Source organism: Mytilus edulis, chromosome 2 (assembly GCF_963676685.1).
Source record: "Mytilus edulis chromosome 2, xbMytEdul2.2, whole genome shotgun sequence".
NCBI lineage: Eukaryota > Metazoa > Mollusca > Bivalvia > Mytilida > Mytilidae > Mytilus > Mytilus edulis.
Genome location: NC_092345.1, coordinates 48,581,333 through 48,606,338, shown reverse-complemented (window position 1 = coordinate 48,606,338; position 25,006 = coordinate 48,581,333). Strand labels below are relative to the sequence as shown.

The window sequence follows — 25,006 nt, the reverse complement described above, 5'->3', positions numbered from 1 at the left end:
TCAGAATTATCAACATATATGATCGACTTAATATATACAAAAAATCTGACGTTTCATGGGCAACGATAAGAGTTTTACGATAAATTAAGCATATGTTTTTTCTTGATAAACAGATGCCTGTGAAATGTCAAAAGGTTGTATCGTCTAAATTATTTGTCCGTAAGGTTTTCTAATGAGATCATATTTCTTGTGGCGAACTTTATCTAGTTTCTAGATCTATTTAATTCTGATTAAACGCGACACCTCTTAAATTGACAGTCAAAATCTTAGTTTTGCCTGGAGAAGAAAAACAATATCGGGATGACAAGAATTGAACAAATCTTTATTTTTTTAAGTCAATAGTAACTAACCTGTCAATTTGTGTATTAATTAGGAAACACGTGTTATGTCGTGTACTTGTGGCACTTATTCAGTGGCGGATCCAGAAATTTGTCCACAAAAAGGGGGGCGGACCCCCCTACGCCCCCTCTCTAAATCCGCCTCTGCTATTTTATAAGTATTTTGTTAGATATTCTCTCTTCCTCCGTATGCAGATAATTTGTCCAAAAAAATAAAGTTTGTTTAAAATCTTTTATTTGTCATCATAAATTCATACAATAATAATAATAATGTATATGTACAATTTTTGTTTACCATGCCAGCACTTGCAAGATATCATTTCATAACAAAATATTAACATAACAATGAAAATACAATACTCAGAAACATGTATTTAAATGCAGGCAACTGTATAAGTCTATAATAGTCATTTGTTACATTTGAAAAACCATCTTTTTAGTATGTATTAAATTCCATGATACATGGATAGTAATATCCATTAATATTTTATGATCATTTATAACTTACAAATAAAATTAACCTTCATTTACAATTAAAAGCATTAAGAATGATCACATTAGTTCAGAGGAAAATATGCATTAGTATGTACTAAATATCGAAGTTGTAGATGTATACTCCTGCAGGATATAATAGATATAGGAAGATGTGGTGTGAGTGCCAATATAACCATGTTTATGAAAGAACAAAATCTCTTTTTTCTGATTTAAAAAAAAATGAAATAATGAAAGACTAGCAAATTTCCTCCTGTTCATGGCCCTTATATTATTCTAATTGGGAAAGTCATGTGATCATTAAACCGGAAGTCATGACTAGAACCGCAAGAAATAAAACAAGGTATGATCCTTTAATTTGACATTTGTATCATTTCTCGCACTTTGTGATTTGCTCGTGGAGAGCCATTCTGCATGTGTCCTTTAAGCACTTTTGGATAGTCTTGTTCACAGAAAACACCACCATTTATAACACAAAATCTGTCACCTGGGGCAAGTGGAGCTTGACATGTTACACACTTGAAACAGTTCACATGATACACGCTTGCTTGAGCTCTCATCACAAGTTCACTTGGCGGAATAGTCTGTCCACATCCAGCACACAATCCACCGGACCCAAACATCCTATAAAATATAATTAAATAAATGGTTAATATATAAATAAAATAACACCATCCATGTGGCGTGATTGCAAATGAGACAAAGGAGTCCGAAGGACGTGGGTGATATTCGTAAGCAACTATAGATCATCGTTTGTCCTTCAACAACGAGCAAAAACCATAGAGCAGATACATTTTTTCAAACAACCATTTGAAAATTTTATGTGTGATATTCTCCCAAGCAGATGGCAAGTTCGGCAATTTACTAAGTTTACTGATTCATTACAATCAATATTCGATATTCTCTGTAGTGTAGCAGCTGACGGTGCTTAAGTCACAACTGTTAGTTCCTATATTAATTTGCTAAATAAAATAGTAAACTTTCAGTTCATGGACCCATAGGACTAAGCTAAATTAAGTAATATAAAGACCTGCTTAACCCGTCTGCTTTGTTTATCTACTGGAGAGTTTAAGCGTTTAACTTATTACTTAATATATTTTGCTGCAAGCACTTAGTCCTTCTGAGAATTGAATGCTGTAATCATATAGCTATAAATGAAATTAGTATTGAAAGGGCAGATCCGTTTAAATGAGTTCGGGGAGGAAAATTAAACTAAACGACAAATTACAGCAATTTCAATGATCACCAAGTCATATTATGCTGTGCGGGATTAATAAAAGTTAATTTCATTTACTGGAAGATAGAAATTACTTAGCCACAATAAAATTCATTAGATAATGGAACTAAAATGATTTTCAATTAGGAAATGAAACATTCGACATTTTAAAATATGGTGATATTAAATCCTCGTCACATAAATCCAATTTGAAAGCTTTTTATTTGATTGTTGTTGGTTATCGGTTTCATACTTTTATATTTCTAAATAATTCATCTTTTTGGTTTACGTGATATGGAATACTAAGATCAAAGGGTACGCAACTTAGGATAAACCTGGGATAGTAGCTAACTGTTTCATCAGAGATTGTGTCAGGATCCTATGCTAGGTAAGGATTCAATTTGGATCTGTCGGATTCCCTCCCCTGTCATGCATGCAGCCAATTTATCGACGGAAATGTCCAGTCAGAAGGGAACATCAAAAGACATTGAACTTACTCTGAATGGAACATAAACTATTGTTTTCTTATCTCGAATAAACAGGAAAGAAAATTATATACAATTATTTCGAATACATCAATAAAATTGATATTTATATTTCAAATGCTTATTCTTTTATCCTCCAGTATTGTTCCGATTCAAAGATAAATCAACGTGCAATATAAACAAGACATAACTTCCGAAGCATAAATATGTTTTATGACAAATATATTATACAGACTATAATAAACATCATTATGATCTAGACAACAGCTGTTTTGATGTGATTTTCAAAGAAAAAGACATCAAGAATCTGACATGGATATGAGTATTCTCCCTTGATGGATCAGAGCGCTTTTGATGGATTGTTTAACACCTGTCTATTAACAGACGGAAAATATATCATCCGCCAATCGATCCACTGATCACTGGAATACTGATTGATTTTACGACTTGTAGTAGTATTGGGTTATAAAATGTTTACAACATCAAAAGAATATGGTATTTCATGTTATCAAAATAGTGTACAACATAAACATGATGGGTATAGTTGCTGTACCCTAGCTGGTAAAATCTGGAACTGTATTCAGCCCAAAAAGTTTATTATTCTACTTCATAAAGAAAATGGTCGATCGATTTGCGGTTTTTGATAAGGAGAACATAAGGAGAAGTTTCTTGAAGAGGTGACAACAATTTAATCCCAGGTCAAGTCTACTAACTGTGGGGGTGTATGCAAGCTGTATCACGAGAACAATTTGAATATTTCTTGTAAAGTTTTGTGTGTTCTATAGGGACCCTGTTTTGGTGTGAGCTCAGGGTGTGAGAACAACAATGGGAACAACATAAAATTGTACATGACTGCTGCATGAACGGAAGTATCATGTTAGGGTGTCACTAGTGGAGCAAGAACAGATAACCCATCCAGAGCACTTGACTTTACGTCCTTTAATTTGGCAGGAAGTGTAGTTGCAAACCTAGGGGTTGTTCCGGGGATGGGAACCCCTTTTTATCATCAATGCTTTTGAATAAGGATATATGGTTGAAACTCCCCTTAATAAAATGGCTGGATCCGATCCTGAAGTGATTAATTAACTACTAGTATATTGCTTCTTATGACCATGGTGTTAACTCTTTCTCAGATTCTTTTTTCATTCGGCATATAGGGTCTTCTTACTTTGTTGGCTGATACTCAATAAATTAACAAAAACTTCATAATCACACCCGAGCTTCGTCATTCATACACAGGGATTTACATTAATAATTTTATTCAATTATTGAACCAAAAACATATCTACAAGCAGTTTCCGGTTGTCTCTGAGCCGATTGTAGTAAGAAAAAGTCGAGAATCGAGATGAATTCAAACAGAAAGATTTTAAAGGCAGAGAAAACTGGGCACCTCACAATCAGCATGATTTTTATCAAATTACAATAGAAATTCTTCAAAACTCCAGCCTGAAAATAAGGCGTAGGTATGTAGGTATACTTTGATTCACTCATGGAACCGCGATGTCGCAGGTGAGGATCATAGGTTGAATATGACCTTTAAATATGAAATAATGCATGTGCGTTGTAACAACCTATTGCATGAAAATATAGCAATGTGAAGAAATGGTGTTGTTGGTACAGAAATATAGAAATCTGTAAGTTGATTACTGAAATTGTACAAAAGTTTGCAATCAATCATTATTTACTAATTAAATGTCGAATTAGACATAAACTAATATCATGTGAAGAGTAAAATCTCTTTGAACCAGAGGTAAACGTTTTTATCATCTAAACAATACATTCTCGCTATTTACTATGTTGGAATTTTTAATCTTAAAAAAATTGTTCAATTTTACGCGTCGTGCTCCTGTTAATTAGAAAATACTTTTCTGATGAAAGACAACTGTGCGCATGGCAAATAGAGAGGGAACATCTGTTAATTTCGTTCTATTGTTTCCATTGTTTTTATCAGTGGTTTCTAAAACAAGACAGAAATCAGAGAAGGAGAATGTAGTTTTCTTTGCTAATTGTCGTTTTACGTAATTATTTATGTAGTACATCAACGTAAAAATTCTATGACACGTAATTATCTATGAAACACGTCAGGTAACAAAAGTCGACTTGTAATTCCTTTACAGCTTCATTACCAGATTAACGCGATCAAATGGAGGTAAGGAGTACTCGAACTGACAGAACAGAACAGAACTTGGTACCAATATAACACTTATGTCTCATTTACGACATGACGAGAATACAAAACAGGGTACCATTTTGAAATATACCATTTAATTTAACCCTAGCTGTTCGGTGTGAGCTAAGACTTCGTGTTGAAGACCGTACTTTGTCCTATACTGGTTTACTTCTACAAATTATGACTTGGATGGACAGTTATCTTATTGGCACTCATACCACATCTTATATCAATTCAAGGGAAGATCATGATACTATAACGGTACTAAATGCGTTAAAAAATCATTAATACGGTGTACTCGTTTACTAAAAGTACACTGGAGTTGACAATGTACATATATTATAAAAACTTTCGAAACAATAAATAGGCACATTACAGTATAGAAAATACTGTGCTTAGTACTATCACGATGTACATGCTCTTTCAAATTAAATTATATTTGTTTCTCTTTAATATATTTACCACGACATCTGTCCACCGTTAGTTATATTATTTGACATTCAATGTTAGATATATGGTGGATTATGATTTTTTTGTGATAATTTTATTGCCGTCATTGTCAACAACTCGTTCTGGGAACTTGACATTGCTTTTTATGAAAATTGACCCCTACAGCAATCTCAATAAAACTGTCAAGAACGTACATACTGTAACGCCGATATTAAAGTATAACAAATGTTTTAAGTAATTAATATTTGTAATATTCATGAGTGCACTAAAACAATAGATTGGTGTGGATGTTATCACATAGACATCAAATTGATTTCTGTTTTAATATTTTAGCTGAAGAATTATTAGAAAAACTGTTGGGAGATAATAATACATCGCATGGAATCTAAATTTGAAAGGGACGCACTATTTGTCGTTTTGAGAATTGGTTCGTTTCTCAAGTCGTTCGTGATATTAAGTCCATCCAAATTCGTGACTTCCACGACCAATGAAAAATAATAGTCTAGCCATTAGACTAGTGGCTTCGTATATACAACAGAAAAGTAAGCCATATGTTTTAGAGCTTATGGTAAGAATTTACCATGAACCGTCTTTCATTTATATGTATACTTATTCGGTTAATAATTAGATTTCACAACGAAGGCTTTATGTAATGGGAATAAAAAAATGCATTCCAAACTGAACATAGTCGTTTAGTTCGTATAGTTGAACTTCATTTTAGTCGGTGGTTATGAACTCGAAATGAAGCTATATACGTGTTCGAAATGAACCTAATGTTATTCCCTTTGAGAGACCTCGAGATATTTAAAGATGATTAAATTTAATATCTGCAGTCTGTTGTCAATTATAATTCATATTTTAAACGTAATATCATTATTGAATATAAATATAACATCGCGTGATCTGTCGTTTTTCATTCATCTACTTCAGATTGAAGAGTGGTATAAAGGGACGTTATCAATCAATTAATCAAAATTCTCACAATCAATTATTTATCTCTGATTTAACTAGTGATATATACTACTAGGGTAGATTTAATATCCTTCGCCAACAGCGAGACGAATGAAATAAATGCTACCGAAATTAATTAATTTCCCTCTTTTGAAATTATTTGTTCACGATTTGTCAGAGTTTTATTAAAAAGTTATTGGTCCCCGAGATATTAAAATACTTTATTAACAGTAAAGGAAATTACTTCTCATACGTACTCTGGAAATATCTTTCTGTTTTAGTGTCTTACTTCACGTCGATATGAACGGAGGCATTATTCTACGAAACATTTTCGGTTTGAATTACAGTTACTTGAAAGTTTGTCGAGATTGTTTAACGTTTGATAGACTTTTTAGACAGACTTCCCTTTGGGGGAGGTGGGTCATGGTCCCTACAACTTTTTTTAAAAGACTGTTAGACATCAGAGCAATCTCTGACTATGACAACAGCAAGTCCCAAAAACACTATCTGACGTCAAATAAGTCTCAGAATATTTGAAAGTAAACACGATTCAAGTTAAAAGACTACCGGGCATAATATCTAGGATTCATGGGGAATCGGTGGTCCACTGGTCTAACAAGTTTCTACTGTAATCACTAGCCGGTCAACACTGAGGTTGTGAGTTTGAACCCCGCTCGTGCAGATGCACTCGACTCCAATCTTAATTGACTAGGATTGTCAGTTTGGTCGATGGTTTCCTCCGGGCACTCCGGCTCCCCCCTCCAATAAAAACTGGCCGCTACGGAATGGCCAAAAAGCAGTGCTTAAAAGTGGTGTTAAAACACCAAGAATTAAAAAATCGAAGTTAAATCTAGGAGTCACCTTCGCTAGCCTATATGGTAACAACCCATGCCAAACAACGAAGATGTCTAGGATTACATATACCGAGGCATTATATATGTACTCACCAAACAATGACACACCATGATATTGGTACCCCAAAGATAGAGCAAGCCAGAGAAAGAGTTATTAAATTGATTGACGGATCGACACATGGACAACAAGAGCAAATTTTTAATGAAAATTCAACTTAATACTAAGTAACAGAGGAAGATTAAGGGGGTTGGAACTGGGGACACGGGTCCCCCTTTAGTGGGAGAAATTTGTATGATATTAGGACATCATCGAATGACGGGGTCCCCTCTAAGGCAGTTAATGACCCCCGTATACAAATTTCTGGATCCACCACTGAGTAAGTCCTACAAGGTGTACAAACCAGGATGAAAGACAGGAGATTAAATGTTAATTGATCATATCAATGTTTGGACATCAAAATGCATTTTCTTTAGTGATAAAGGATTCAATATATAAACATCCGCTAGTTCAAATGCGTCGTATTAAAAGAGGATTTCGAGTTTTAGTACATACCAAAGAAGGAAATAATAGATTTAACAAGTTAATTCTCTGCACATTTTGATAATACTGGAAAAGAGGTCTTAATATCCGAGACTGCATTCAAAAACGCAATACCGCCACGCAAAAGCAAATTGTAATTAATTTAAATTGCGAGATCAAGAAACTTCAAATAAACTAATTTTTCCTTCATTTTGATTGCTGAAATTAACCTTTGTTGATATTGGAAATTGGTTTTTAGTTTGTTGTTGACGAACAAATCCAATCTCGAAAATTAATTAAAATCGATCCTAAATGGAACACACGTTTTTCTTCTAATTATCTGGCCATTTATGTTTCTCACTACTTTAACTCTAACATGATAATTAAGTAGTCTGTTCAAATGTATTATCACGTAACTAAACCGACTTTTAGAGAGTCCATTATCATACACTTAGACTCTGCGAATACGACATCTGTCGAGAAGAAAAAAATCGTTTGTAATTTTTATTTTGATAGGGGCATCTAAAATCAATTTAACTTCATTAAAATGTACCTTATTCTACTTATCCAAACGGAACAGTAGTTAATTGAAAGGCTTTCTAGTCTGGTTCAAATGTGTCGTTTATCAGAGGCCGCAGACGTTTGTTAATTACTGTGTATTGCATGTAAAGCTAGTTAGTAACAACAGAAGTAAACAAACCATTTGTCTAATTATTCAGTTTGTACTGGGACTAATACATGTGTCTATTGGTCCCAGGTTTACACTGAGTTTATGGAATGCACGTACAAAAAGTTGAATTCTTTCCTACACTGCTCAAGTTCTTTTAGGTTATGTTTTTTCTCAAATTCAATAAAATATTTTGTTTTGTATACAACTTGATATCAACCAGATGACTTATTCACACATATCTTTTTTGTCCATCAACGTTTTCATTTTTTCATTAAGAACACCTGTGCTTTTCTTTTTTTGTTCCCAAATTTACTTTCTTGAATACAAACATTACCTAAAAATCAATATTAACAACTTAAATCTACACAAATCTCTTTTTCCAGATGATTTAATATTATCGCCTTTTTTCTTTTGACACATATATCAGATTTTAACAAATTTGTATAAGCTCGTTTAATATTTATTCTTCATTTCTCAACGTATAAAATGCTATTATTACCTTTATGAAAGGAACCAATTTACTTTTCATTAAGTTAAGCTTGGTAATAATAAAGTTTCGGATTGGTATTACTTGTGTTGTAATTGAACCCAATAATGAGTCTTAATTGACCAATTGTGCTTGCTAAACATGCATTTATCCTAGGTGCCCACAGTAAATAACTGATTTACTAATGAATTAGAAAGCTAATTTATTCTCTCGAGGTTTATAATTAGACTGGACAGACAAATGATTAAGAATAGCTCATATTCCAAACGATCAATTTAGTAAGATTCGTTAAGCTAACCACCTAACGAGGACAGAGAAGTTCGCGAGATATCCATATACCACGATCTTAAATGATCATACAGTAAAAATTGTAGATATACAAGCACAAAAAAATACTAACAAAGGTTTAGTATGCCTGAAAAAAAAATCTGTTATGCATAACACCATCAATTGGGAAAGAAGAAAGATATGGAACTGAATCCCTGTTATACATAATTCAAAAAGTATAGTTCTGAAAAATATCAAATATCTCTATTCTGGCTTTTTAATACAATTATAGGGGCGTATTTTGATAGAGATTACAGAGGACTGGCCACACCACTGGTAAACCACTGTCTATGGTTTTTTTAGTATACTATATAATACTAAGTATCTTCTTAATTATACTACTAAGAAAATTATCAAATACCCAAATGCGTGAGAGAAAAACTTCACGACGTAAACATTTTCCCACGAACCCTGTATTAAACTATTTAACATTTACACGATAATCTTTTTGTAAATACACATGGGTTCAATTTGTACCTACCGTAAGTAATCATTTTTACACAGTATCATCCCAGATCTGGTAAAACACGATCCTAATTGTTCTAAATTTGTCTGACAACAAGAGCACTTTAAACAACCTGTGTGCCAATATCTTTCCATCGCGTGTAGCAGGAATCGGTCCAAGATTCTGCCACCACAACCTGCACATGCCTTGCCATATGATGGGGATTCACCTGTCACGCTGTTGGCCAGGTTACCTATGTCCTGCATCACACCATTATTCATCATTGAAGAACTGTCTTCTGTACCTGTACAGAAAAAAAAAATTGAGTGAGTGTTGCTTGTATAATGTTCAATTACAATTGCTTCAGTCATGTTCGTCGAGCACAAATTGAAGCATCATACTACTAACTTCAGATTTGTGCTTTTAATGAAGAAGCCTTCTTTTCCTTTGCCTTGTTTAGAATGAAAAAACAACGCCTTTTATATCTCCTTCCAGAGAATGAAGCAATAATGGGACTGCCTTTTATAGCTGATTATGGAGTATGGGCTTTGCTCATTGTTGAAGGCTGTGCGAGGCAGTTCTCGTACTAATCACGTGTCCAAATTTTCGTAAAATTGAGCATCGGGCTTGTGGATTTAAAGGTTTATCGTGAAGACTTGTACGGTGATCTGTAGTTGTAAATTTCTGTATTGTTTGGTCTCTTGTGAAGAGTTATCTCATTGGCAATCATACCACATTTTATTTTTATCAAGAGATGGTACAAAGGGGGGCAATTAACCAGGTCAAACAAAGACAGAATCGTCGTCAGAGGCAAACAGTTACACTACGAAGAAAACTGACAATGAGCAACACAAACCCCACCAAACACCTGATTTGATCTGATGTGTTGGTTAGCAGTCCCCGCACCATTGGTGACCCTGTCGTCTGTTTATGGAATCAAGGTTGTATACCACATTTCCAGTATATTCAGAGTGCTCCAGTCACACCTATGTCGAGATATTGAATGATTTACTACTGCTTACCTTGCTATTTGAAATGTTAAATCTACTACCCAATTTTTATACACCAATGTTCTCGAGTGAAACTAATAATACAACTAATGAAGTAAATATACTCTTGTTTAACTTGGGATTGATCAATACACACATACAAAAATAAAAGATTAAATTATGAATAATTTACAGGATTATACCTGATTACAGAATGAGACTTGTTTACATGATTAATCCTGAAGTCCCTGCTCATTGCAAAAACTGAAAAGATACTATAAATAGATACAAGACCCGAAATGTTACTACATTTTCGAAAAACGGTTTGTGATTGTATGTCGTCTGTGTAGACCGTTATGCCTTACATGGAATAGGATATTCGAAATTAATCAAGGTTTCAATTTTATACATTTAAAATGACGTTTCATACGAGACTTGTTCAGTGAAAAGTGCACACATAGATTGTGTTTCTTAAGACATTTAGTCTTGATATGATAAACTATTTTAAGGATGATTTATCGTTCAGTGTGAAAAGATAAACAAAACTAAACGGAAGTAATGTGATAAAAACACGTGTTCAGCTTTATACTAACCATTTGTCATGATGAAGGTATATTCCGTCTGTTTTAGATATCGTCTGCTTCAATTACAAACAACAACAAAGAAATGTTTCAGTTAATAAAAAAATCCTTGAAAATGTATTTTTAAATTGTGTGCAGTCGTACACTATCAAATGTTCGTTGTCATAGTCCAATATGCGTCACTTAAATGGATGTATAGTCGGTCGGATTACATCAACAGCTTGAAATCAACAAACCAGCGTATACAAGAATCAAACATACACAATAATTTGTATTGTTTAACGTTCCTCAACAAACAACTTCATAATTCCTATAGCAGATTATTTTATGGTTGTGTGTTATGAATTACTCCGTATTTACGACTGGATCGTTTCTCATTTGTAGCTAACCAATCGGAACGCATGTTTCAATAGCATGAATGGAGAAATGATAACGTCGGCTCCGCCCAGTTTAATATTGACAGATTTAATTTTGTCAATATTATTAATGTTAATAATGATTGTTGCTTTAAAATAGGTAATTATGACTTGATTAAAAACGCGATGTTTATCTCGACTCTCTTGAAACCCATTTTTTATTAATTAGTTTTGTGTTATACTGGTCGGCTTATAGGAAGATCGTATTCAATTATTTTAATCAAAATAAAACTAGAGGAAATAATTAAAATTATCGGCTATTATAATAGGAACAGTAATAAAACGATTATTAAAACGCATTAGTGTCAAACTTTAGATAATTAAACTTCTCAAATGGATTTTTTTCTTTGACTGTTTAATTGAAATACCCACATACCTTAAAATGTTCTTCTAACCCGACAAATGTTAAACCAAAATGTATCTTTCAATATTAAATTATAGCAGACAATTTCATTTGTGGTCTTTTTTTGAATCTATATATTAAGATTTTTAAGAAATTGTTCTGTAAAACAAAAAAAAAACCCAAAAAACAAACAAAGATTCTTGTAAAATATCGAAGTTGACGACAGATGTTTGAAAAATATATATCTGTTTTATTTTTCAATCTCGACAACAAAATGAATTGTATAAATGTTATTACTTAATATATTGATCAATTATAACAATTCAAAACATAAAATGATTACGTATTTATGGATTGCAAGTAACTTTTGAGGATCCTAGATATCATTTTTTTCTTTACAAATTATAATCGTTTTACCGTTAGTTTTTTTTTATATCAATTATATACTAAAATATAGGACATTTTGAATTGCAGATAATCCGTTTAACGATAATTTTCTTTCAAACATCTGCTAATACCCGATTAACAAATGCAGCGAAAATTGTGTTAATTCTATAAGACAGTGTTGGACTCCTTGTACGCCTACAGACAGTTTGTACAAAGCAACATTTCTGTCCATGCCAAACTATAGTATTTAAAACTAAATCACGATTTGTATATCTTACCGAATTATTTTTTACTCGTTCTGAATATGCATGTATAAAGCTGACGACAGATTCAGTACTGCAGCACCGTTCGTTACGCTGAGAACAGCCAACATAGCTGGACAGGTGTTCAAAACTTGCGCATACAATAGGGATGATACATGTACGTGCCGTCATATCAATATGTTGATATTGCTGCGGATGTGTTCTTTCGATCATCGGAAGTCCAACAAACCCAGTGGTTCGGTACTTGCATGATTTAAATTTGTCTTTGCATTTTAAGTTAATAAATCATTGTATTTTAAGAAAACTAAGGAGCAACTAATCAAGGCAAAGTTTACCATTTTGGTTTTTATACTTTCAAACATTATATTTTTTCGTCTATACGAAAAATTAGTAAAAGCATAATTGTCAATTCCGTGATTTCACGGTCCTGTAATTAGAGATCCAGTTGCAAGAGTTGCGCCCCTTATAAATTTTTCATTGACAAAGTAGTGCCAGCAGAAAGAGCAATGTAACTAAATGTAATACGTAAAGGCGGTCAATTAAAATTTTTCGAAATTTTTAAAGATACATTTAATCAAGTTCTTTTTGTTCAAACGCCTATATATTACTCTCAACATATACAGCCAATTTTGTCCAGTGCACAGAAGGAAAACGGAAACAACTTGTGTTGATACTTGGTAATAACCGAATCAAATTGATAAGCAACACACGTCGCAAAATATAACTGTTTGGTTTTCTGTTGAAATTTTGGATAATGTAAATGAATCACCATTTTTCTATATATACAAATAAGCAGTCTAACGGCTAATTTTCCAATCTGTCTAAAAATTTTAATAAGCTCTGTTAATGTATTTATTAATTGTTGCTTGTTAAATGTCCAGTGTCAAATATTTCATTCAAATTCAACTATTTATAATAAAAAATTAAATCAATAGGTATGTTATAATCAATGTAGGTCGATCGGGATAAAAGGCGGTATATTTTGATAGCCACTGGAAAATAAGGGTGTGTTGGATTGGGTAAGAAATTTCCCTTGCACCAGACCATCTGCGAAACCAGCAGAATTGTTGCAAGAGTTCTTTACAGTGCAATGAGCTTAGCATTTACCTTATACTTAGGCATCAGAGTTATCGCCCAAACCCGAACTAGACCGTTTTTGTACTGCTATTGTACAATCCAAGATGGCAGTATACAGTGAATTCAATCTAATTAAAAACCGAGAGATCGGTTTTTAATTAGATTGCAGTGAATATACCTTAAAACAAATTTCATTTTCGGGCGTGATTATTAATTAGGACCCTTGCTTGAGATGTACTTTCGATTCGCGTTTGAGTTTAAAACTAGATATTGTGTTAAAAGTATACAACACTGGAGCTGTCGGCTTTTGTCTGTTACAAGTATTTCAAATAAGCATGTGGAAAACCAATGACGTGTGCACGTTGCCTTAGAGCAATATGGTGCTAAATCCTAGTGTTTTTTTAGCACATTTGTTATGAGTTTTGACTGCTGTCTCCATCTTTAAGGAAAGCAAATGAGTTTGCATCTCCGTCTCTAAGAGAATTTCTTTTTGAAAATCGGATTTGCAACTGAATCCTATCTTTTTCTCAGAATCCAAAGTATTCCTGTGTTTACAGCTGATTTTCTGAGACTCTATAACATCGAACAGCTGCAGGACTCGTGCAAATGTCTAGGGCATAATTTCAACTGAATCCTAAGCTATCTTTTACTCAGAATCAAAAGTATTCCTAGGATTATACAGATGATTTATCTTTGAGTTTCTATAATATCAGACAGCAGGACTCAATGTCAAATGTATAAATGCGCAATTTCACAAAGTCAGAATTTAACAGAAACCCTTCAGTGGTATTTTATAAGGCTGTGTTTTAATTGTTTGCTTTTTAACACCTTCCCCAGTAAATATCCCCTAATAAGTACAATCAAATTTATTTGTTGATCATTCTGTATAATTACTGTCGACCTGAAAGCAGTGTTTGCCACTGGAAGCCAGATTATCTAATGCATGTCATTCAATCTTTACGAAATTTCAGACAAATTTCAGACTTTTTCAAACACAAATGCATGATACCAGTTGCCGTGCGTTTCATGAATAACTTTCATATCAATAACGGTTCTCACTTAAGACAAAATGTTCATATATAACATTCAATTGTTGTTTGATAAATTATGATTAAAGAAAAAAACATACCATTCATATCCAATATGCGAATTTATAACAAAAACTTTCCAGATTTTTGCATGAATGCGGTTTCTCGGACTGAACGATAAACTAAATGTTTGTTTCTACTCTGTTTCTTCTGGTTTAAATTATTCTGGCTATTCCTGCATTAACAGGTTTCTACTGGCGTTTGACATTAACAAATAACAAAATAAATACAAATTAATCTGACATTTGCTTCTCTTTTGTTCTTGTCTTGATGACGACGATTTTGTCCAGTCGCGTCTTTCTGTTTACTAAAACTGTTTATAACACTTTGATTTTGATAAATATGTAATATTTTCATTATTTCATCTATTTAATTAATACAGAATGCCAATATCGCGAATTTATCAAACATTTGAAGGGACGCATGTCTTGACAAAACAACCATAAAGTTGTTACTTGCTATGATATTTGGTCCCTGGTTAAGAGTTGTCTCAGTGGTAATCATACCAAATCTTCTTATTTTTACATCGCGATGACCGATGTATTGTTGCCACAGAGATTTCTTCTTACGTGACTTTTTTTTTGACTGGTAACCAATCTATACATACACGGACGTTATCGAGTGCAAAATAGTATTACTTATCACTTGTTATAAATTCATTTCTTCAATGAATGCTAATAGAAATATTGTTTTAAGAACATAAATTTATAATATGAAAATATTTTGTCATTAGACATATATTTGAAAAACCTAATAATTACAGAAGAGAGTCAACCATGCACTTGCACTGCACTATTATTAGAATAGGAGAACAGAACGATAAACAAGTAGATGAAAAATATATATGCATGTAACTGTTATATACAAATATTAATATAATATATATCAACAAACCAGAGTATTCTGATTTGTATCACTACAATCATAGTTATTACGGCGAGGTTGACTTCCCTGTCATTTATTCATCATCCACGAACGAACTTGACTAAGAAAAATATATATCTCTGTACACTATTAGTAACCTCACTTTTAGGTATATGTGATTTACTTTCTGAGACAAGTGCTTCTGACCATCCACAAGAACTTGCAGCCATCCGATGTTCAGTACTTCAGTACTTTGATTATATTTAGTATATAATTAAGACACGGTATTTCGCACACTAGTTTTTGGGATACTTACGTCATCGAGCAAACATGTGTCAGGGTTGTTCTTCGTAATTTTAAATAACTTATTTCTAAATAGATTAACAAAGATAACTACGTCAATACCCCTTTATGGTAAATTTCTGATTCCGTTTATTAGAATAGAAAAACAAAGATGATGGAGTATCCATGCATGACACAAAATCAGTTCATGCCCATCACGAAAAAATACACACAAAAAGTAAAGAAATAGCACTTTTATTGCTGTTCTTCATCTCAAAACCACACAGTGAGGCCTTCAACACCAAAATAAAAAAAAACAAAAAAACTTTCACCTCACTTCAAGTCTAAGACGGCCCTTAGAACCGGCTTGAGGGGATTTTTTTATTGAAATTATTTGGATATTAGGTCTTTTAAACAAAATCCCTTTCACATTTTGACATACACTGTATATCTTTTTACAAAAGTAAGGATATGAAGTATGATTTCCAACTATTAAAAAAAACCCAAATTTGACAACATGAGCAACTCTTTAATTAAGAGACTATATAAACTATTTTTACATACAAATACAAGTAAACTACCTTGGGTATAAAAATATACATTTTCGCTTTATTAAATATCATTGCAGATGTTGGCAGTATAAACACACTCGTTAACAGGCAAATAGAAGCAATCATCCCCAGGTTTTGTTGGGATTCGTGTTGCTCAGTCGTTGTGTTTTGTGTTTTATTATTTGTCTTTTTTTTGGGCCATGGCGATGTCAGTTTATTTTGCCCCCACCCCTCGGGTATCTTTCACCTCTCCTAACAAAAGGTTACAGAACCGTCGCGCTTTTCTTGATGATGATAATTATTTTGCTCTTTTTCTCTTAATATCGTCAGTTTTGGACATTTATCCTTCAACTATTCATTTGACGTTTTCATAGAAAAAAGTTGTATATATTCAAGGTTGAACAACACTGTATTTCGAAATAAACTACTAGTACTAAAATAAGTATTGTTTTCAGAGAAATTCATGTAAATAAATAAAGCGGTTAAATTGTGCGGCGAATAGCTCTTTACTGTACGAGGATAGAATAAATCCTGTTTGCTATCATTGTTTCTTTGCTTCGGCGTACCTATATCCAGTGGCGATGCTTCACAGTATACTGCGCCGGAACATACCCCAAACGACGTTTTGTTTCATTAGACAAAGTATGATATTTCTGTCGGTTTTAGTTGAGAGCCTTGAACCACCTTAAACGGTTGATTTATTATAAATTTTGGCTTTTAAAATATCCACAAAAAATAAAACCCATCCCAAAACATGTATACACGAACAAAAACAAAACAACATAAGAATACATATACCACTTGTTAAAAAAGTGAAATTATGACAAAAACTCCCCAGAAGGTCTTTTCAAATACTGTATTCTCCAATAGAATGCTTGAATAAATTTATGCTGCTGCTTTTAAACTTGCGTTTAATTTTAATAAACCAATTGAAATAAAGAAAAAAAAACAGGTATATTGGGAGATTTCTTGACGTCAAACGACCTTCGTCATATATGTTTTTTTTTTCGCCTCTCCTTTGACACCATTTGCGAGTATGGTCTTGAGAAACGATGATATTCCGTCGAAAGTTGACGATAAATAGCTGACCATTGTTAAGAGAGAACCGTATCTCTTGCACGTAAAATACACCCTTGTAGATTTCTTTAAAGAACAGGCTAATGCCGCTACAAGGCAGCACTCGCACCCGCAAAGTGGAAAGGGATACATATAAGTTGTAATAACTTGAATTTCAATCCACACTATAAATAAATATGTTTAAACTAACGTTGTTTATCAAAAATTGAAAAAACTTCAAGAGCCACTTCCAGTGTCTCTGGTCGCTTGTGGAGAGTTGTCTCATTGGCATTCATACCACATTTTCATTTTCATGAACATGTTGGATACAATTTCAATTCGTGCGTTGGGTCAAATGGCCTCAGTGAGTGCGGACTTGGCTATGCATTTTCATACCTCAAATGCCACAAAAGACGGATGGGCAGATGGTTTGAGTGTTTCTTAATCGAAGAGAGTATCGGAAGTATTTATAAATCTCCAAGACGTCACTGCTGATCGGGAAAAATCTTTTATAACTTTAAATATATATCTTTTCATAAAAGATAATTTTCAAAATTCTTTGACTCCGATACGGAAAATGCTCCGCTGTTAAAGAAAACACTTATTTTAATAATTAGAGTTTTATCATTAAAAATGTGATATTTTGTCATATAACGTTGTGTGTGTGTCCTTTTGGTGTGTTACAATCTGTATTTGGAAAAATCCTTTACCTATATATAGCTTCAGGTGCTGTTTCAAAATAGAACATCGGGTTTGATCGGTGTATTCAGAAAAAAATACATCTCAAAGGCACCATATGAACTTTGCATTTATAAAAAGAGATTTGGGATACACATACTTGAGACAGCAACCCAATGACACAACATATGAACACATCTGTATATGCATGTTTATATAATCATATATGGTAGGTATTATGTTAAATAATAACAAACTGTTCTAGAAACTGAAACAACCCTGATGACCAACATCATTAGTACTAAAACAGATGAACCATGTCAAGTTTTTAATGATGCCTTATTTTTCGTCACCCAAATCATTTAAAAGTTGCTCAAATACAAATTGGATTTAAAACTACTAAAACACCACCAGAGATAAAATAATTAACACCGAGCTAGTGCATGATGCTTTCTTGTTGGGATAATGAGCTCCACGAAATCGTTAACACTGAGCCCTTTGGGTCTAATTGGCAATTAGATAGAGGAAAGAGGATTGACACGAAGTAATTAGTCCCTGCGCTGAAGAAATCATTTTGTTTACCTTAAATCTCATTTAATTGGTATAGTTTATAAAATTTTACATCATTAGTAACATTCCACAAGGTATCTGGTTTTAAGCTGTCAAATTAGCCAATTTATTGTAAAAAATCAACATGTAAGTAACATTTTCAAAACTGAAGAAATAATACATATTTTTTCTGTGCCGTTAAAAGTTTGAATTTTTTACCAATTAGTATTCCCTGTCAACTGTCTGTTACTCTGTATTTTTTTATGAAGCAAAAAATTACTGAATGAAAAACGATTAAAGTCTTTAATGAGATCATTATATTAAGGTACTGTATACAAATGTGGATACCGCCTTGCCAGAAAAACTATTAAAACAATATCTGGTAACCAAGCTAGACGTCCGAATGGCGTGTGCTACATACACTTAACATGTGATTGTTAATTATATGTAATGAATTGCATAGCTATTTATAAATTTTGTGTTATAAACTACGCAAATTAACAACATATATTTGATTGAATATCTGAAACAGCTCCCACAAAAACCTATCTCTCTGTTTATCCATGGAATATCCAAACCTTTTAAATATTTATCAACAATAACTGCACGCTTATTTTGACATTGCAATAACATTTTTCAATAAATAAATTAAGGTATATTACAATTTTAAGAGAGATAACTATAAAGACATGCATTTATAAATACGTGTATTGTGTTGAAAGAGTGCAACTGCATGCAGAAACGGTCTCTATGCTTCGTTTTGACACTTGATGCAAGTTTGGTGTCTTTAATTTTTGCAAATATTCTTATTCTGTATGCTTGTCTTTTTGTTTTTCCTGGTAACATGTGACGTGGCTCTGTACTTATACATCCCGTCATTGTGTCATGTTGAAGGTTTGTTTATATTTCTGTTTGTCTTATAGCGATTAAGATATTAACACTACGTTGACTGTTGCAACCCTTTTTTTGACATCATTACATATTGTGTTTGTTTGTTTTGTTCACACATCGTTGTTAGTATAATGGAATTTGACTGTCATACAAGTGAGATGTTTAGCTAGCTATAAAACAGGTTTAATCCACCCATTTTTACATTGCCTGTACCAAGTCAGGAATATGACAGTTGGTGTCAATTCGTTTGATGTTTTTGAGCTTTTGATTTTGCCATTTGATTTGGGACTTTCGACTTTTAACTTTCCTCGTAGTTCAGTATTTTTGTGATTTTACTTTTTTTGAGTAAGCAACAGTTTTAAGTAAATAAGGAATTCGTGACGGATGTCTGATGCACATGGTTGTTGATAAACGCAATTGTCAGCCAGTTTTATTTTTTAATAAGCAATATTGAGGTGATGGATAGGGTTATCCCTGATTCTCTGATTCCCACTTCCCCATCCCGCTTACTCACAGACGAAAATATATAACAAAAAATGTTTTTCCAGAATATCCCTATTTTTATCTCCCCCCCCTGACACCGACCGATTATGTACCCTTACCCCTGTCCACCCTAATATAAATAAATCAAAAAAAAATCTGTCTTTTATTTTATCATGCCTTTCCATTAAAACAGAAACGAATAGCATCGAGCTGAAAGTAGAACATTGTTACCTATTACCTGTTTAAAAATTTATGAATTGTCATGTTCTGAATTGTAAGTGTTCGACATATATAGTATTTTTCAAAAGTCTTGATTTGTGAATTTGTTTCAATTGGTACTATGATAAAATTACATAACAATTGGCTTAAATAGTTCAAGTTCAAGTTCAACAACTCTATTTATAGACGAATTCTAGCATATAGAAAACATATAAAGCTCTATTGATCTTTGAATATACATTGGATTGACATGAATTACCATTTCAGGTAACAATATTTTATTCTGAACACTGATTACAAAAGTTTTAATTTCGACAACCCGGGGATTGTTCATTCCCAATTTTTGCAGAACTACAACGAAAGTTTTGATGACACAACCTCTTACGTTCACCTGTAATTCTATATCCAAACATAAATGAAATGATGATAATAGTAATATTGTTATAAAAACTGGGTTCCACCCATCATTTTTTCTTTAAATGTCCTGTACCAAGTCTGGAATATGACAGTTGTTATCAAATAGTCAGTTTCTATGTCTGTTGGCGTTTGTTTTTGTTTTTGTTGCAGTTCAGTGTTTCTGATGTTCCGTTGTGTGCGTCTTACAGTTGATGTGTTTTAGTTTATAACCTTTATTTGTTTCCTCTTAATCGATTTATGACTTTTAAACAGCAGTTTAAAACTGTTGCCTGAATTTATAGTTTTATATATTGTTACAGCTATATACTGCTTATAATCCTCTGACTTATGGCGACGAATGTTTTGACTTGAGAGCTTCGTTCAGGCTATTACAATCTGTACAAACAAATCTCATAGGATTTTCTTGATTATTTTTTATTATATTATTACTTCAAAAATACCAGGTGACTGGGAAGTAACTTTTAATAGACAAAGTAAAAGAGTGATAAATTGTCAAACGACCATGTCTATTCATATTTTCACCAATACCGGTTTAAGAATACAGTGAGGAATGCTCACATAGAGAGGCAAAACATATCAAAGAGTTATTCAAACTCGTATGGCAAAAACAAACTGACAACGCTATGGCAAAAAAAGTTTAAAACAAAAAGACTAATAAAAATATACAAATCACAACCTAGTTATCTAATTATTATCAAAGACTGAGCAACACTAACACCACAGAAAACTATCACAACATAGATATCTAACTATTATTAAAGACTGAACAACACTAACACCACAGAAAACTATCACAACATAGGTATCTAATTATTATTAAAGACTGAGCAACACTAACACTACAAAACTGGGAGAGGATCTCGGGTCACCTTTAAGGGTAAGCAGATCCCAGATATATGATAAGTTAAAATCTAATGTAACATACTGTAATGTGATATTATTTAACCACTGAAAAGACTATAATTTCATATAAGGTTCAAGACAATTATATCACGATTAAAGATATGAAACCAATTACAATAACCCTCAATATTTGGTGGGGTTCGTGTTGCTCAGTCTTTAGTTTTCTATGTTGTTTCTTGTTTACTCTTATTTGTCTGTGTCTTTTTCAATTTAGCCATGGCGTTGTCAGTTGATTTTTGAATTATGAGTTTGACAGTTCATCTGGGTTCTTTCGCCCCTCTTTTAGAAGTCTTATCGCTTAGCTCTCATCAAACCAGTCCAGAATTTTCATACCACCACTTTCCAAATTTGCAAAACACTTGTAAAAAATTAAAATCGGCATAGAATAGGGTGTTGTCATCTGCACAAGTTTAAATTTTTCTATATATATATGTAGGACTCAAATCTATGGAGGGTTCCAAATCTATGGTGGGTTCCAAATCTATGGCAGATTCCTAATCTATGGTAAATATAACGTACGTCATGCCATTACAAATCTATGGCATACTTTTTTAAACCCTAATCTATGGCGAGTTTTGTAATTTCTTATCTATGGCGGATTTTTGTTGTTTTCAAATCTATGGAAGATTTTGTGCAAACGTAGAACAAGGCAGTACATATGTATACAATCATTGACTTGTCTTAAATAACTTCAAATGTACGACAATCGGAGCATGTCTATAAACATTAGTAAAATAAAATTCCATAATGTTCAACTAAATCGTGATGTCAACCATTATAAAAATGTATAGAAGTGATCTACTTTAGTACAGAAATCAGATTAAAATGATTTTTCGCAGAAAAATAAGCATCCTTATCTGAACATGGTACCTTTTAATCCGTAAATTAAAACAACTAGAAAAAATTAAAGTCCATTCACAAGTAAGAAAGCAGTTTTTTATAAATATTTTTAAACATTTTGACTTTTCCCATAATATCTATTTCAGCGTTAGTCACTCTGTTTTGACTGGTGACGATTTAAGTCAAGGGAGTATCCTGTATTTCATTTTCTAACTTTAAATACTTTGCCAGCCGTAGACGCTAAAATATTAATATAACACCATTCCCAAAATATCCACTACTAAAAACAGCTGTGCCCATCTTCATAGCGGGATTCGGACGGTACATCACATAATTATTGCCCCTTCTATGGATAAAAGACAACATCTTCCTTTAACCATCGGCAAATTGTTATAGATGACAAATGGAAAGTTTTTTCCTGAGTATTTTAAACACAGGACTTAAGAATGTTTTGTAGAGCCAACAACTTTGCTGAAGTCGGCGACGACTTATATGCGTATAGATTAGGAATCTGCCATATATTTGGAACCCGCCATAGATTTGAGTCCTACATATATATATATATCATTAATGAAAATAGAAAAAAAATTGTATATGTCTTATATGTTATGAACTTTGCGGAACTCCTTTCAACACAACTTTCAACACAATTTAAAATTACTTCAAAAATAATCGTTACACCTTGTATTCTAGAAATTCTAGAAATTTACAAGTACTCCCTTTTGGTATCATTCTGGTTATTGTCTATTTTTGGCATTCTTCTGGTTCTGCTGTATATTTGTCTTCTTGCTGGTTATTTCTCGACACCCTGCTGGTTCGTATCAATTTTTATAAATCGGTTGTTTATCATCTATTATAATGACTAGCTATATATGACTTGGAAATGTTTTGTCTAAATATTAAAACTTTTTTTTTAAGAGCTTGCAGTGTATGTTTTTGATCGTGTGGATTAAGGCTTTCACTTTTAGTTCGTTATTAAGGAGATAAGTCTAACCGGATGTGATTGCATATTTATAAATTTCGTACATCCAAACGGACACACAGCTATAGCAAGGGTGTTAATGCCGGACTGGAGAAATCCAAACCATGGCCATATTTCTATGAACCAGACAACCCTTGGATTCGTTTTAAAAAATCAGCGTGTAGCAAGAATCTGTTGTCAATTTAGTGACGTATAGTCACATCAAATTGTATTGTTTCTCTCATAAGACGGCTGCAAATTTTGTATTTATGTTCTAAAAAGCCTATGTTGTTTAGATTTTTATGAACTATGGAAACTTTTCAATAAAATAACAAAACAATTTTCTCTTATAATATATTACGAACAGAACACACAATGGTTAAATGACAAATTTAATAATTTCAATATTCTTGCTTGGCTAACTGAGCACATTTACACATTATTTATTACTACTGTTAATAAGTTCCTTCTAACAAGCAGATCCAAAATCTATCATATTTAAAATAGACAAGAAATCAAGCTACATTGTATGCAAGTTTTATTTTTCCTAAACTTTCTGAAAATATCAAAAATATTTAAATCTTGATGTAATTTAAACACGCTCCTAGCCTTGAAATCCATAAAAAATATTTTTGTTCCTCATTTACACACTTTTAATATACCGAAATACATTTTGTTGTTCCTTTTGTTAGATTAAAGATATTTATATGTTTTAAATGGGTAAATGGTACATTACACTTGCAATTTGATTTGCTGTTTAATTTTAATGTTTTCACTTATTTTGCAATACTAGTACAATGTATTTTGTATCATTCCTTCATATACAGGAAGAATCTATTTAGTTCACCCAAGGTAAATTAGGATGTAGAAATACGGTCTCATTGATATCTTCCACCTGTTAGCAATACCCATGCGAAAGAGGACGTTCCGTTCAGTTTTGTTTTGTATGATGGATACAATATGAAAACAACACGTAATAAATTTCATGCGTCCAAGGTTTTTCTGAATTTACCTTCATCAACAACGCTCAAAGCGAGTAACTACTTTTTATATCTGCCGTATATCCACTTTCATTTGATGATCGATTGAAATTTGAAACACTTATTGAATCATTTGATATTTCAACGTAATATGTTGATTTGTAGCACGCAGACGCTTTTAACAAGTATTTAATCAAAGAAAGTAGCTAATCATACAATTGATTATAATACTTTATGTAACATTTGATATATATTTTCTTCATTTCAGAAGAAACATTGTTACACTATTAATTGTTATCACAAGATTTTCAGTTGTTCTTGTGATGTTTTAAATCTGGTCATTGATATGCTCATAATTATAAATTAACTATTAACAAAACTATGAATTTTTGAAATACTAAGGCTTTTGTACCTGAGGAATAGATTACCTTAGTTGTATTTGGCAAAACTTTTAGGAATTTATGGACCTCAATGCTCTTCAACTTCGAACTTTATTTGGCTTTTTTAACATTTTTTTATTCGAGCGTTACTGATGAGTCCTTTGTAGACGAAACGCGCGTCTGGGGTAAATAGAAAATTTCAATCCTGGTATCTATGATGAATTTAATCATAGACATTTTTATAAAATTTGACATGTGGAGTCTTAAGAAAGAATAGGACAAATTAATAGATCGCACAAGAAAACAGACTCATTTAGAAATAGAGAGATAAATAAATAACAGGACAATTTAAAAGAAACCAAACAAAAATCAGTGATTCATTTAATAAGAGAGAAGAATAAGA

At 32.6% G+C, this 25,006-nt stretch overlaps 2 protein-coding genes across 3 annotated transcripts in view; both read right to left on the bottom strand.

Moving 5' to 3' along the window:
• Positions 1–25,006, bottom strand: part of LOC139512328 (F-box/LRR-repeat protein 6-like) — a 188,685-nt gene that overhangs the window by 83,523 nt on the left and 80,156 nt on the right. The gene's annotated exons all lie outside the window — the stretch shown is intronic.
• On the bottom strand, positions 557–11,374 carry LOC139512327 (LIM domain transcription factor LMO4.1-like). 2 transcript variants are annotated; one of them, XM_071299847.1, is made up of 3 exons: positions 10,988–11,374; positions 9,442–9,709; positions 557–1,454 (listed from the first exon to the last, which is right to left on the bottom strand). In XM_071299847.1, exons 1-3 carry the CDS (start codon positions 10,995–10,997, stop codon positions 1,184–1,186), a joined length of 549 nt encoding a protein of 182 aa, XP_071155948.1. In that variant the 5' UTR covers positions 10,998–11,374; the 3' UTR covers positions 557–1,183. The 2 variants fall into 2 exon arrangements, with proteins under 2 accessions (XP_071155948.1, XP_071155950.1); XM_071299849.1 differs by lacking the exon at positions 10,988–11,374 and adding an exon at positions 10,598–10,617.

Bases quoted from the DNA above. Each gene is read 5' to 3' on its own strand.
- LOC139512327 (XM_071299847.1), bottom strand. The intron at 1,455-9,441 runs GTAGGTACAAAT...TATATTTTATAG, and splicing joins TGTAAAAATGATTACTTACG to GATGTTTGGGTCCGGTGGAT.